Here is a 14,660-nt window from a genome sequence, read left to right as displayed (position 1 = left end):
GGGGGTTGGACTAGATGACCTCCTGCGGTCCCTTCCAACTCAAATATTCTGTGATTCTGTGAAAGGAAGAAATAGCTGCAAAAAAAGAAGATGAGAAACAGTACAAGGTGAAACTGAAGGGTTTTGTTGTTGTTGCTTTAAAGAAAAAAACGTTTACCATAAATCCTCTATGACTTGGTAACATAAATCTGAATAGTGAGTCCACAGTGTGGCATTTACCGGGCAGAAACCGCAATCTGGTGAGTTTGAAGCAGTGCTATTTAGCAAATATGGATATTCATATGACTGGGAAACCCCTTCCAAATGACAAGAGACAGAGAAAGCTTCTAAACAACAGATATTGATCAGCACATGCTGGGAAACACAGTGGAACAGCTTGATGGTAATGAGCAGAACTGTTAGCACAGAATGGGTACATCATGCTTTTGGAACAATGAGATTTTCACTCTGGATGAGGCCACAGAAGGCAATTGCTCAGGCCTGCAATAAGAAGTGGCAAGGTGCAAATTTGCTTGCCTCTTCGGGTTTTGATTCCAACTGTTAATCTATATCAAAGTAACCAAATACCGGTTATAGTATTATATTAAAGCAGTGGTTCTTAACCTGGGGTGCACGCACCCCCTGGGGGTGCAAGATGCCCTTTTTGGGGGTGCGAGACAGGCCAGATTTTTTTAGAAGGTAAATCATCAAAAACACAAATTAAGCACAGGCAGGTAAGTACAGCTACTTTGTTTCATCGAACCTATGTATTTATTAACATTATACATTTAACGATTACTGTAATATACAAACAAAAAATATATCTAAGTTTAAAGAACTGACCTACTTCAATGATTTTTGATAAGGGGTGCGAGAACATATTTTGATTTTTGATAAGGGGTGCGAGAACATATTTGGAGAACCGAAGGGGTGCAGGCTGCAGTAAAGGTTAAGAACCACTGTATTAACATAACCAAATACAACCAAGTTCACAGTCAAAGTGGTAGAAAGAGCATGTGAAATAACAGATCCCATGTGGCCAAACCACGTATGACAAAGAATTGCTGTAAAGTTGCTATACAGATTTTTTTTAAAAGTCATTTGTTTGAATTTCCATAGGGAAATTACGGACCAGGTGGTGATTCTGAATTCCTTCCGAGTCTTTTCTGTCAAAATGATTACTTACACCTTCTTGTAACTGTTGTTCTTCAAGATGTGAAGAGGAGGCCACACATGTGCCCTGACTTCCCTCATGCTCTGAGCAGAGGATATAAAGGGAGGAGCCTGGCTGCTCACCCTTCAGTCCTTCATAGAATCATAGAAGATTAGGGTTGGAAGAGACCTCAGGAGGTCATCTAATCCAAGCCCCTGCTCAAAGCAGGACCAACCCCAACATTCATACCAGAATGTAATTGGAGAAGGTGAACATATGCAACAAATCTCAAGGAACAATAGTTACCAGAAGGTGAGTAACTGTTTTTTTCTTCTTCAAGTGATTGCATCTGTCCATTATACTGTAAGTGACTCCCAAGCTGTTATCAGCGGAGGTGAGGCTAGGAGTCTCATCAGAATAAGGGGCTGCTTTTCACACATTCACACCTTCCCTTGGTGCTGCAGGAATTGCATAGTACCTAGCGCACATACCAATGTCAACAATAGGGGTGTTTCCTACAAAAGCAGTGGAAGTCAAACGCACCCGAGCTGAGCGAGCTGCCAATTGTCCAGGTGGTGTGATACCGTTAGCAGTACAGCACAGAGCAATGTAGATGACAATCCACTGAGAGAGCAGTTGTGCAGTAACCGGATGACCTTTCCTTCTTTCTGCATAGGACACAAAGAGCTGTCAGGAAAACTAAGAAAGTTTTGTTCTATCCAGGTAACAGGCTAGAGCTTGGTGTACATCTCAACTATGGAGCATGTTGATTTTGCAGGGCGGGAAAAAGGACCAGTCAGAATATTGCCTGATTGAGGTGAAAATCAGATACAACTCTGGAAAGAAAAATAGGGTGTGGGCTAAACTGCACCTTGTCCTTGTAGGATATTGTATTTGGAAGATCAGTTACTAGGGCCATGCAACTCCCCCACTCTCCTCACAGAAGTGATGGCTACTAAAACGGTTACATACAGCAAGAGGCTAAGGACTTGAATGGAAGTCCCATAAGAACTGACAGAACTAAATTCAGGTCCCAAAGAGGAGATGGATTCCTGATAGGTGGGAATAGACTACCTAAGACCTTTTAGGAACATGTTTGTCAAAGGACTAGAGAAAACAGTCCTTTCACTAACTGGGGATATTTCCTGTTCTACTGAGTTGTGAACAAATTCCTCCTACTCAAAGCTATGATCTTAGAACAGCCGTACTGAGAGACGTTCATGATCCACATTGAATTATCTGCTCCAGCAGTCTGCCAGGCCATTCTGAGCTCCTGGCAGGTATGATGCTTTGAGAGTTTACTCATTCAGTATGCAGAAATTCCACCGCCTGGCTGCCTCGGGACACAGCCCATCTGAGCAGGCATCCCCGCTGCTTGTTCACATAAAACACTGCTGTGGTGTTGTTAGTGAGCACTTTCATGCTCCTGCCCTGGATGCATGGCGGGAACTGCTGACATACTCTGGATAGTGCACACCACTCAAGAAGAGTTATGCGTAGTTTGCCCTCATGAGTAGACTACAGGCCCTGAGCTTGCAGATGGCCCAAATAACACTCCCACTCCATAGCAGAAGCAGCTGTCCCCAAGATCATAGAAGGGAGAGTCAGTGACCCTGCAGGCATTGTCTTGGTTCATCCACCAATCCATGTGCAACAAGACCTTGGCTGGGATGCACACTAACTTGTCCAGATGTCCAGTTGGGGTGGGAAAGGTGGGTCGCATAAGAACATGCCACCATGTGCCCCCAGAACCTGAGACAGTTCCTTGCTGAGGTCTGGGGATAGATTTTGAATGATGCACAAAAGTCTCATAGGAAACCATAGGAACTTTAATCTTTTGATGATGTTCACATTCAGAACTCTAGAATGGGCCCAAGACCCCCTCTGGCTTTGGGTATTAGGAAGTAACAGAATAAGAACCTCCTGCTCCAGTACTAAGGAGACACTTCCTCTATAGCTCCCAAAGAACATAGAGACTGCACTGCTTGTCATAGTACAGACTTGTGAGATGGGTCCCTGAAAAGGTATTAGTAGAGTGGAGTGGGAAGGGGAGAGAGAAAGAAACTGTAGGGTAAATCTCCACTCCACCATGCTTAAGACCCACTTGTCTGTGATGATGGTTTCCCATGCACTTAAGAAATGAGACAGCCAGTTCCCAAAGGTAGGGAAAGGGCCAGAAAAATTTGACCTGGTAGTATGCCATCCTCGATGGAGGAGTCAAATAAGGTGCTTTGAGGCCTGTGATTGCCCAGATGAAATGACGGAGGAGGCAGATGGTGGAGGCCTCCTTCTTTGTTGTCTGTGTGTGCCTGGACTGTTCCAGCTCTCTGGAGAGGTAGTGCGGCTTGGCTGGAAGTGAGGATGAAAACTTGACCGTTTAGGGGCTGGTGTATAATGACGACTTTTTCACTACCTGGAGTCTTTCAGTGTATGTAGTGCCTTATCAGTCTTGGAGGAGAACACCACATAGCCCTCAAAAGGGAGATCTTCAGTCATCTGCTGTATCTCTGCAGGAATCCCCAATGAATGCGGCTATGGCAATGTCACATGGTCATGCCATCACCATGACACTTGTAGCTGAGTGTGCAGCATCCAGGAAAGCCTGCAAAGCTGACTGAGAGACCAGATGATCCTCCATCAATAGGGACTGACACTCGCCCTGGAGTCCTTAGGCAACCTGTTAAGAAATTTGATACTGCATCCCTATGCCAAGAGAGCCTGGCAGTTGGCTATGCAAAGTTGCAATCTCATAGTTGAATAAAACTTTCTGCCAAACAGGTCTGGTTTGTTTACATCCCTGCAAAAAAGTGTGGAGTGCTGATAGAACTGTTCAAAACTGTGTTATTTATGCTCTACGTGCTTTGCCATAGGTGTAAAAGAGGATGGGTTTTGTCAGAACAACTTGATGGGCTGCATTATCACCTCATTTATGAGAAGGGCTACTTTTCCAGCAGTTGGTGGCTGCAAAATGTCTATACGTATATGAAGATTCTCCTCCACCAACTCCATCTGAATATCAAGAGATGAAGCCATTTTTTTCAGAGCTCTCGGTAAACCTTAAACTCATCCAGTACCAGAGCCTCATCCAGTGTTAAGAATGTGTTATGAGACAAAGCATGACCATCATGAGGCCGGTCTTGTACCACTGAGGTAGACATTTGCTCCGAGCCAGGCTGAGGACTGTCCCACAATTCAGTGCTGGTGGCTGTCCAGTACCGACTCTGAGCATCCTGGGTAGGAAAGCCTCCCTTCTTGGTGCCCCACTTCTATGAGGAGGTGAGGATATAGATCTGAACAGTGGAGGTACCCTCTCCAAGGCACCTAGTATGACCAGTGATTGGGTTGATATGGTACCAGAGGTCAGTCATACCTAGCCCAGGCCCCCTAATTGTACTACCTACTCTTGTCAAAATAGTGAAAGGCACCCTGGATTCTCTGAGGTGGGAGAGACAAGAACTCATTTCACACTCTGACGAGGAGAAACAGTTCTTTGAAGGCCATATTGGTGCAGTACCTGAAATGTCACTGGAGAGCGGGATCTACACCAAGGCTGCAGTATCAGCAGAAGCATCGGAGGCTTCCTGGCTATTGGTATTAGGTGTTGAAGTGGAGCAAGCACTGGTGATCTAGGTGATGTAATCAAAGAGTGAGGAAGACAGTACTTGACCTGACATGGGCGCTGTAAGAGACGCCAACATTGGTGCTATAGTGGAACGGGGAGCCCGCACCTTGAATTAGTGGTGAAGGCAGTACTGAGAGAGAGAGAGAGAGAGAGAGAGAGGCCTCTGATTTTGTTGGTACTGATGCAGCATGCTTTCCCACCATAAGCAGGGGTGACCAATTCACTGTTGTCATTGATAAAGTAACTGGTCTTGATGTTTCCAGGGTAGGGACCAGAGTCAGTGGCTTAGTCCTAAGAGAGCCACTCTGGAATGGTACCAGGGAGCAGCACATTGAAGGGCGCTCTCTACCTTCAGTACTGGAGTGGTTTACCTTTGCCAGAGAAGAGTCCCACACTGTGGATTCGAGGACATCCAAGCCACCCTCTTTTCAAGTTTCAGAGGCCAAGAGTGCTCCAAGCAGTTATACTCTTTGGAGGACTGCTCTGGTGGAGATCTCTGTGAGCAGGCAATGCTGGGAGATCATTCCTGGGAGGAGTGGTCAAGGAGCTCCCTTGCCCTAACTGAGCAAGCTCCAATGCTGGGCAAAAAACAACTTCCCAGGGGTGCAGGAATGGGGGGGGCAAGGGGGCCATGGACCCTCCCACTTTTTACCAGCCATAAGGGTGAGAAACGGAAGGGAGGGGTGGAGAGGAGTGAGCAGGAGGTGGAGCCTTGGGGAGAAGGGGTGGAGAGGAGTGAGGCAGAACTCCCACCACTCCTGCTTCTTCATTCTTGTTCTGAAGGCACAGCTGATCAGACACCTATCTCTGATGTGACCCTCATACAGAGAGAGCGTGGAGTACTAATGGGGACAGAGACATGAGGACAGTAAAGCACAGTGCATTCTCTGACCTCTGACAGTAAGAAGGAAATGTAGAACGGGCAGGATGGCTCCACCAGTTATGGTATCAGCTCAGAGTGTGAGGGAAGCCAGACTGCATGTGTGACTGTCCCTATGCGTACAGCTAGGGAAAACGCTCTGGCAGTAGTGCACAAGATGCGCACAGACCAGCTCAACTACTTGAACAAGAAAATTATTATAATATATATAAAATATTCTGAAGAATTCTACCTGCCAAACACATGGATATATGCTCCTGTTAACAACATTTTTGATAGCCCGTTGGACAGAGCTCCATGATTAGAAAGTAGAGCTGGATAATATATTGTTCCATGGACAGCTTGAGGAAATAAGAAGAGAAGCATAGAACTGGAATTAATCAATGTGGTGTGAAGAAAGTTTAATTGGACAGAAGGTTGTAAAACAAAGGAGGATTTGATAATACTTCCACTGCAATGTTCTCAAAGGAGACCTCTTTTTGTCCAAGCAGAACTTTGCGTTCATAAATCAACTTCATGCACAGTTTTCACAAACTGTCTCTAGGAGACACAAATGATAGACTTTATGTAAACAAAACACAAATATTTATGTGTTGGTCTGACTCATAGCTCAGAAACAGGAAAGAAAAAGCAAGCGTTAGGAATCTGGATCTCCTCTCATTTAGAGATAATAAATATGACAGATTTGCATGCATGTGGGTGGGTATGAGAGTGTGTCCAGAAATTGCACGTGCAAGTGTTCATGTTCTGAAATTTTTTATACAAATAGTAGCATGCAATATTAATCAAAACACTGAACCTGTTGTACTCTCAAGAAGCAAACCTGAGCCACAGAAAAAAAGATACTTTGTGAGGAAGGGGTACAGGCCATAATGCTAAGACTACTCACTTGGTAAGTGGGAATGGCTTCTCTATCAAGGGACCGTGTCACTGAGATTTCCCCAGTGTTCTCATTGATTTTGAATGCTCCTTTTGGCTCTTGATCCACTCCCTTTCCAGAAAGTCGAAACTTTGATCCCTCTGTTCCGTCACTGTCGATAACCTGTTAGGTGAAAGTAACAAGTTAGGACCCAGCTCGACTGAACTGATCAAAACTCATATAAATGTAGTAATTCAACAGAAATAATTTTAAGCCTTACCCTAATGTGAAACTATATAATGAATTTCTTGACATTAAAAATGAAGCCATATAAAAAAAACAACACTTTAAATCATCCAGAAAACAGAGTGAAATTTTAGTATCTAAACCTGAAAAAACTTGATGTCAATAGGATTAGGTTAACTGTCAGTTAGTTACTAGCCTATCCCTCCCGCCCCCCGCAAGAGGAACTCCAGTTATCCAAGATACTGTTATCCTGCCTATCCTATCTACTACAGCACTTGCCCACCAGCTAGGGGTGGCTGTGATTTGATTTTTCATTTAAATGGAAAAAAAATCAGAGACCTATTCCATTTAAGTGGGACAAAATTTGGAGACGTGATTTCCACTCTAAATAGTTAAAAAAAAAATCTCAGCAGCAACCGCCTACCACACAATGATTCCTAATTCATTTCAAAACAATCTAAAGTGAGACTGACATTGTTCCAGGCACACCCACCCCCAGGTTTAAAGCCAGGAAAATACTCCTAATTAAATATTTGGGTGCCCCTGCCATACATCGCTTAGCCATACAGATGGAATTCTTGTTCCTTTCATGTGTCTATTCGTGGATAACACTCCCTCTTTTCTCCATTTGAGAGAATGCCTAAAAATCCTTTTTCAAGTGTGTTCCACATGAGTGGTGGCACCATGTGTACACTTCTAGAGCTATGTGAAGTTTCTTACAAGCTAGAGGCTTTGCAAACTTGTATTTATACACAAGAACCTAAAAGGATTATAAACTAATCTTGCCCTATTATGCTGACAGTCTTGCCAAATCATTTTTTCCTATTGCTGTTTTCATGTTATTTTTGTTTCTACCATTTCGTTAATGTTTCCACAGAAACATTAAGTCAAATATTTATGTGCTGGTCTGAATCACAGCTCAGGAAAAAACAAAGGAAAAGTATTAGGAATTCTGGATCCACGCCCACTTAGAGTTAATAAATGCACAGATTGTTAATAATGTCCCTGAGGAAATTCATGTTTGTTGCCCTGTTACTGTGGGTTCAGCAATGCCTGTTTGCAGGTTATTGGGCAGTATGATTTTTGGTTAACCCAAACAATCATTATTCAATTTTTTAAATTTTAATTGAGTGAAAATTTGCCATAAGACAATACCCTACAAGAAAAAGAATGTCAGAGATAAAGTTTCTCCTCTCAAAAAAAATTTTTTGTGGGGGTGGGGAGGGTGGAATTTCTGTGTTATAAATCTGTTCCACCTTCTTTGTCTTCTCCTCCTCAGAACATAAATGGATTCCCCACTACCCTCATCCAATTCTGAATATGCCAAGGCAAAACACAGAGTCAGGATAGGTTGCCCCTATTCAACCAACAATCAGGCAAAACTCGCTTGGTGTCATGGTTCTTCTTCCATAGCAGGGCCCTTGGATCCCACTTTTGTCATTTCCTTGGGAGAGGGGAGAGCTGCTGGCCTGCTGGTCTCTACACGTTCTCTTCTGGGGCCGGATTCTGCCATCAACTCAACACATGCAACTTACACTCAAACCTACAAAACCAGTAAGTCTTTTATCTGCCCTCCCACCCCCTTGCAAATGCTAGTCCATCCTAGAGCACATCACGCCAACAAGCAATCCCTGCCAACAAGACTAGGGATCAAACTGCCCACATGCTATCATGGTTCTCTGAGTGTGCAGAGCTAACCTGGAGGTGAGCGGTATCAGAGAATAAGGATACATCTCAGAGGCACGTGCTTGATGTAGCGATGGAAAGCATGGAGCACCCGGAAGCCTGAAGTATCAGTTTCGCCTGACTGCTATTGTTTGGGACTGGCAGCAACAAGACTTTAAAAAAGTCATTTTTTAAAGTTTTGGTTTTTTAATGTTTAATTAGCCACAAGAGGGAGCTACTACGTGCTCCCAGGAATATAACAGGACCATTAACATCTTCTAATTAAGATGCTCATATAAAGCTTCCATAAATCAAAGAAAGTGCATTTCCCAGTTCACACTAAGCTCAATACAGATGAAAAGTTTAATAAAAATCAGCCTTAATTTGCCATATGTTTCAGTGCTTCAACAAGAATAAGGAGGAAAGAACAGGATGACTGTCTAACATTGCTACTCATAAACGTGTTACTAAGACTAGTGTCTTAAATAGCACCATTCATGCCAAGATCTCAAAGTATATCACAAGTTGGGTGTTGTGATTCCCACTTTACAGATGGAGTAACTGAGGCACAGAAAACTTAAGGCTAAAATTTTCAATGCTGGGTGCTCCTAAATAAGTGGTCTGATTTTCAGGGAAGCTGACTGCCTGCAGCTAAGAATGGGCCACTCATATCAGGAGCCTGCATATGGATTTAGAAGGTCTGAATTTAGGTACCGTAAGTTGAAAAGTGTGGCTTAACATCAGGTCTCTTGATCATTAGTCTCCTATTTTATCTACTAGCTCACACTGCCCTGGGTATTTAAGAGTTCAAACACTATTTGAGTATAATGGAAACACAGCATGTATTACACTTTAGAAATTAAAAACTTTCTTAGCAATAACTTATAAGAAGCCATATAGAGCCAGGTTTTGCAAGGTGCTGAGTTCCTCTTGTGAGGTGCTAGTCACCCTCAGCTGCCATTAATTTCAATAGGATTTGAGAGTTCCCAAATCCATGCAGAAGATCCAGATCTCAGTTCATAATCATAGAATCATAGGACTGGAAGGGATCTCGAGAGGTCATCTAGTCCAGTCCCCTGCACTCATGGCAGGACTATGTATTATCTAGAACATTCCTGACAGGTGTTTGTCTAACGTGCTCTTAAAAATCTTCAATGATGAAGATTCCACAATCTTCCTAGGCAATTTATTCTAGTGCTTAACCACCCTGACCATTAGGAATTTTTTCCTAATGTCCATCCTAACCCTCCCTTGCTGCAATATAAGCCCATTGCTTCTTGTCCTATCCTCAGTGGATAGGAAGAACATTTTTTCTCCCTCCTCCTTGTAACAACCTTTTATGTACTTGAAAACTGTTATGTCCCCTCTTTTCCAGACTAAACAAACCCAATTTTTTCAATCTTCCCTCATAGGTCATGTTTAATCATTTTTGTTGCTCTTCTCTGGACTTTCTCCAATTTGTTTCACATCTTTCCTTAAATGTGGTGCCCAGAACTGAATACAATACTCCAGTTGAGACCTAATCAGAGCACAGTAGAGCGGAAGAATTACTTCTCATGTCTTGCTTACAATACACCTGCTAATAAATCACAGAATGATGTTCGCTTTTTTTGCAACAGGGTTATACTGTTGATTCATATTTAGGTTGAGGTCCACTATTACCCCCAAATCCCTTTCTGCAGTACTCTTCCTAGGATGGCAATGGGCCACCTGCGGCCCATGGGCCACACGGGGCCCATCAGGATCCGCTGGCAGGCCACGAGATAGCTTGTTTACAATGACAGTCTGCAAGCACGGCCTCCGACAGCTCCCAGTGGCCGCTGTTCCCGGCCAATGGGAGCCGCGGGAAGCTGCGGAACCCCACTCATTATGCCCTTCCATGACTGTGAACTACTGATAACTACTCTCTGGGAATGAAGAAAAGGAGTACTTGTGGCACCTTAGAGACTAACCAATTTATTTGAGCATAAGCTTTCGTGAGCTACAGCTCACTTCATCGGATGCATACTGTTTTGCACCCACCTTATAGCAGCTCCACCTAGGTTGCATTTCCCTAGTTTGTTTATAAGGAAGTCATGTGAGACCGTATCAAAAGCTTTATAAAGTCAAGATATACTACGTCTACCGCTTCCCCCTATCCACAAAGCTTGTTACCCTGTCAAAGAAAGCTATCAGGTTGGTTTGACCCAATTTGTTCTTGACAAATTCATGCTGACTATGACTTATCACCTTATTATCTTCTAGAGGTTTGCAAATTGATTGCTTCATTATTTGCTCCATATTTGCTTCTGTCTGGGTACGGAAGTTAAGCTGACTGATCCGTAATTCCCTGGGTTGTCCTTATTTCCGTTTTTATAGATTGGCACTATATTTGTCCTTTCCAGTCTTCTGCAATCTCTCCTGTCTTCCATGACTTTTCAGAGATAATTGCTAATGGCTCAGATTTCTCCTCAGTCAGCTCCTTGTGTATTCTCGGATGCATTTAATCAGGCCCTGGTGAATTGAAGACATTTAACTTGTCTAAGTAATTTTTATCTTGTTCTTTCCCTATTTTAGCCTTTGATCCTACCTCATTTTCACTGGCATTCACTATGTTAGACATCCAGTCACCAGAAACCTTCTTGGTGAAAACCGAAACAAAGAAGTCATTAAGCACCTCTGCTATTTCCACATTTTCTGTTATTGTTTCCCCCCCACCACATTGAGTATGTACATAGTAATAATGTTATAGTAATACTTGTTCAGCTGGCCCTGAAATCCCAATGCCTTTTGCACACAGAAGACCCAAAATATGGCTATTAATTACACAGTGTACTCTGGTTTTGAATTGTTTTAAAGTTTAGAGTGAATTTCAATCCTTAAAACAAGGTATTGACAAGGCTGTATGTAGAGTATGACTAGCCTGAAGGGGAAGGATGGTCCAGAGGTTAAGGGACTAGAGAGAGACCGGTGCTCAATTCCTAAATTCACAACAGACTTCCTATGTGACCTCGGGAAAGCCACTTTGCTTCTCTTGCCTCAATTCCCCATATGCAAAATAGTGATAAAAGCACTTCTCTACCTCACAGAAAGAAAAGGGGTACTTGTGGCACCTTAGAGACTAACAAATTTATTTGATGCATCCGATGCATCCGATGAAGTGAGCTGTAGCTCACGAAAGCTTATGCTCAAATAAATTGGTTAGTCTCTAAGGTGCCACAAGTACTCCTGTTCTTTTTGCTAATACAGACTAAACCCACCTCACAGAGGTGTTGTGGGGGTAAATGCATTTAAGACTGCCAGGTGCTATGAAACTATCATTAAGGAGGTCATATAAGAAGCGCCTTTGATAGACCAAAAGGAAAGACACTTAAGACAAAGTACTTGGCATCATGATCACCACTCTGTAGAAAATGGAATGTTACTGAGCTGGTAAAAGCTGCCTCTTGGCTGAAACATATTTAACCAACATGATTTTTCAGCAGACTGTGTGTCCCATCCAGCTAAGCTCATTTCAACAGTGTGATCCCTCAGTTGTTAGGGGCTTATCACAGCAATAAATCAGAGTATTCTCAAAAAAGGGAGATAAAAGCAACACCACCACCACATCCCCCAAGAGAGAAATATTTTTATAGTTCCGCAACCACAGCAATTCTGCCATCAACAACATTTATTCCATGTTAGTAAGCATGGAAGTGTCATTACTTAATAGCAGTTCACATGAAATATTTCCTGAATTTCTAAATCTTTACCACTGGCTCTCTGTATTTCAGAGATGTATCATTTCAGTCCTGCAAAGGGGCTCTAGCTCAGCTCCCAATGTGGTGCCCATATATGGGATGAGATTTTGAAAGCCATCTAAATTAACTAGACTGCTTTGAATATCTGGACCATGATGCTTGCACCCGTAACTCAACTAGGCCAAATTCTAATATTTTTGCCTGCAGTTTAATGTAATTTTTGCCTGCAGATAACCCATAAAACCATGTGCTTGCAATTAAAGGGTGAGAAATTGGCCCGTAACATGAATACTTGACCCCAGACACCAAACCAACTCTTGTGAAAACCCAGGAATGAAAGAAAAGGAAAATGTCAAGTTAATGTTTTTTCAGTAGTGTGGCAGGAACTGGGGAATACTGTACTTTCTTCCTTCTTCGACTATCTGCGATGCTATAAATATTTTACCTGGTTTTGTTGAAAGACTTAGTAAACACTTCTCTGTATTTCTTTCAGAGAAAGAATAGTTTACACAGTTAGTGAACAAACAGGCACATTTGAACTTCGCAAAGAAAACTATAACTCGGTTATTTTAATTTTAAAACTACATTTCCCTTTGCAAGCTTAATTAGATTCTCAGCCTCTACTCAATGTCACATCCCCAAGGGTCAATTTTAATTGGGAGAAACATGTGACTGGAGTGTGTTCTAATTTCACACTTTCAAGTGTATAATAAAAAGGCAATGTCTATTGGGCAAAAGCTACTTTTCCAAGATTAGCCATTCCTTTTTGGACTACTTTGGGCTACATTTTGTATTGGTTCTTTTTGCTACTACCTAAAAAATAAAAGTGACTATTGGGTAGGCTTTTCTTTGCAGCTTAAAGACAACATGACACAAACTATTATATTGCATAATGCAGATGAAAACATTTTTTGGAAATTGAAGTCTGCTTTACAGATAAATAAAAGTGCTAAGATATGCCTATACATAAATAAATTTGAACTTGGGAACTATTTTTTCTAGCTGTCATTACAAAATAGGAATGTATCTCTTTCTTCAATATTGCAATTATCTGTTCATAAATTTTGTAGAAATTAAAACGAATTATGAAAATAAAAAGACACAAACTTGTTCCCAATGTTGTATTTACACTCCTCTAATTCTGAACCTGTTTGGCATGGAAGACATCTTTGGAAACTAAGATCTAGTGCGCATGCTAAGTGCCTCTTGAGCAAGCTGCATATGTGTTTGCAAATCTGATTGGGAGAGAATTTATAGAAATCTTATATAAACATCTCCAGCACCTGCCAGATCCAAATGGAGAATCTAATTCATAAAGGCAATTATCATGTATCTGACTTTAAGCCACATGAAGTGCATCACGTGCCATATATCAACATCAAAGCGGCATTTGATTCAGTTGACGGGTCAGCACTTTAGCTCACACTGAAAGGAGATGGCGTTCCAGACCTTCTGCTAACTCTGGTACACCGATCTTCACACCTGTATCGAATGAGAGTATGTGTTGGTTCATGGTTTTCAATGTGTTTCTACACAATCTCTGGTGTGCAGCACGGTTGCATTCTCGCCCTGGCACTATTCTGTCTAGCTATCAGCTGGATATTAGGACTTGCCCTTCACACATCAGAATCCAGGTTGGTCAAGAAGCATTCACCAACCAAGACCATGCAGCTGATGGTGCCCTGCTTGTGGAGAAGTCAGAGAATTTCGGCCCTGCCCTCCAAGATCTCCAAGACATCACCCACACTATGGGGTTAAATGTCTCATGACAGAAGACCAAGGTCCAGAACTTCAGAGCTGGGCCACCAAAACCCCTAGTTCAGGTGAGGGTGAGATCTTGGGGAGCATTGATGAGTTCCTCTACCTAGGCTGCAAGCAGAGTTCAAACAGTTGCAGCAAAACAGACAGACATTCTTTCACAACTAGGTCTTGCTGCCTCCTGCATTAATCCCACGCTTCTTCATCCATAAGCATGATGTCTTTGTCTCTGTGCATATTCAGGACCTATCAAACTTGTGTACTACCTGTATTGCTGTACGGAAACCTGGACCCTCTTACAGGCAGACATGGAGCAGTACTGACATTCTATATGTCCTGTCAGCATCAAATCCTGAGACTAAAGTGGTTTGATTTTGTGCAAAATGTCATAATTTCTCAGCAATCTGGCCTTCCTTCCATCACTCATTATATTCGAAAGCAGCATTGTATGATTTTTGGCAATGTTATCTGGATGGATAACAACACCCCAGCACACCGTGCTCTCAAACTTTCCATTGATGCACAAGGGGATGCGTGCCCTGACTACCTACCATCACCAGACCCAAAGATTTGTGGATTTGGAAGATTTAGCCAGATCTGGGAACTTTACAACACAATGCCTGGTATGACACCATCAACCATGGTTACTCTGGATGACACAATAATCATCAGTAAGCTATGTGTGTTTGATAATTTTAAGCACATGAATTCAATGGGACTATATACCTGCTCAGAATTAGTCACATGCTTAATTATGTTGCTGAAGCAAATCCTGTAGC

The 14,660-nt window shown here is 42.5% G+C and overlaps 1 protein-coding gene across 1 annotated transcript in view; it reads right to left on the bottom strand.

Annotated features, from left to right (window-relative positions):
- CDH13 (cadherin 13) overlaps positions 1 to 14,660 on the bottom strand; it is a 797,859-nt gene that overhangs the window by 422,240 nt on the left and 360,959 nt on the right. Inside the window, exon 5 of the mRNA XM_084644551.1 lies at positions 6,524 to 6,676. Within this exon, the coding sequence (XP_084500677.1) occupies positions 6,524 to 6,676 (153 nt within the window). The remainder of the gene's footprint in view (positions 1 to 6,523; positions 6,677 to 14,660) is intronic.

This window comes from Lepidochelys olivacea (genome assembly GCF_965140295.1).
Source record: "Lepidochelys olivacea isolate rLepOli2 genome assembly, chromosome: 12".
NCBI lineage: Eukaryota > Metazoa > Chordata > Testudines > Cheloniidae > Lepidochelys > Lepidochelys olivacea.
This window is presented reverse-complemented; position numbering and strand designations above follow the sequence as displayed.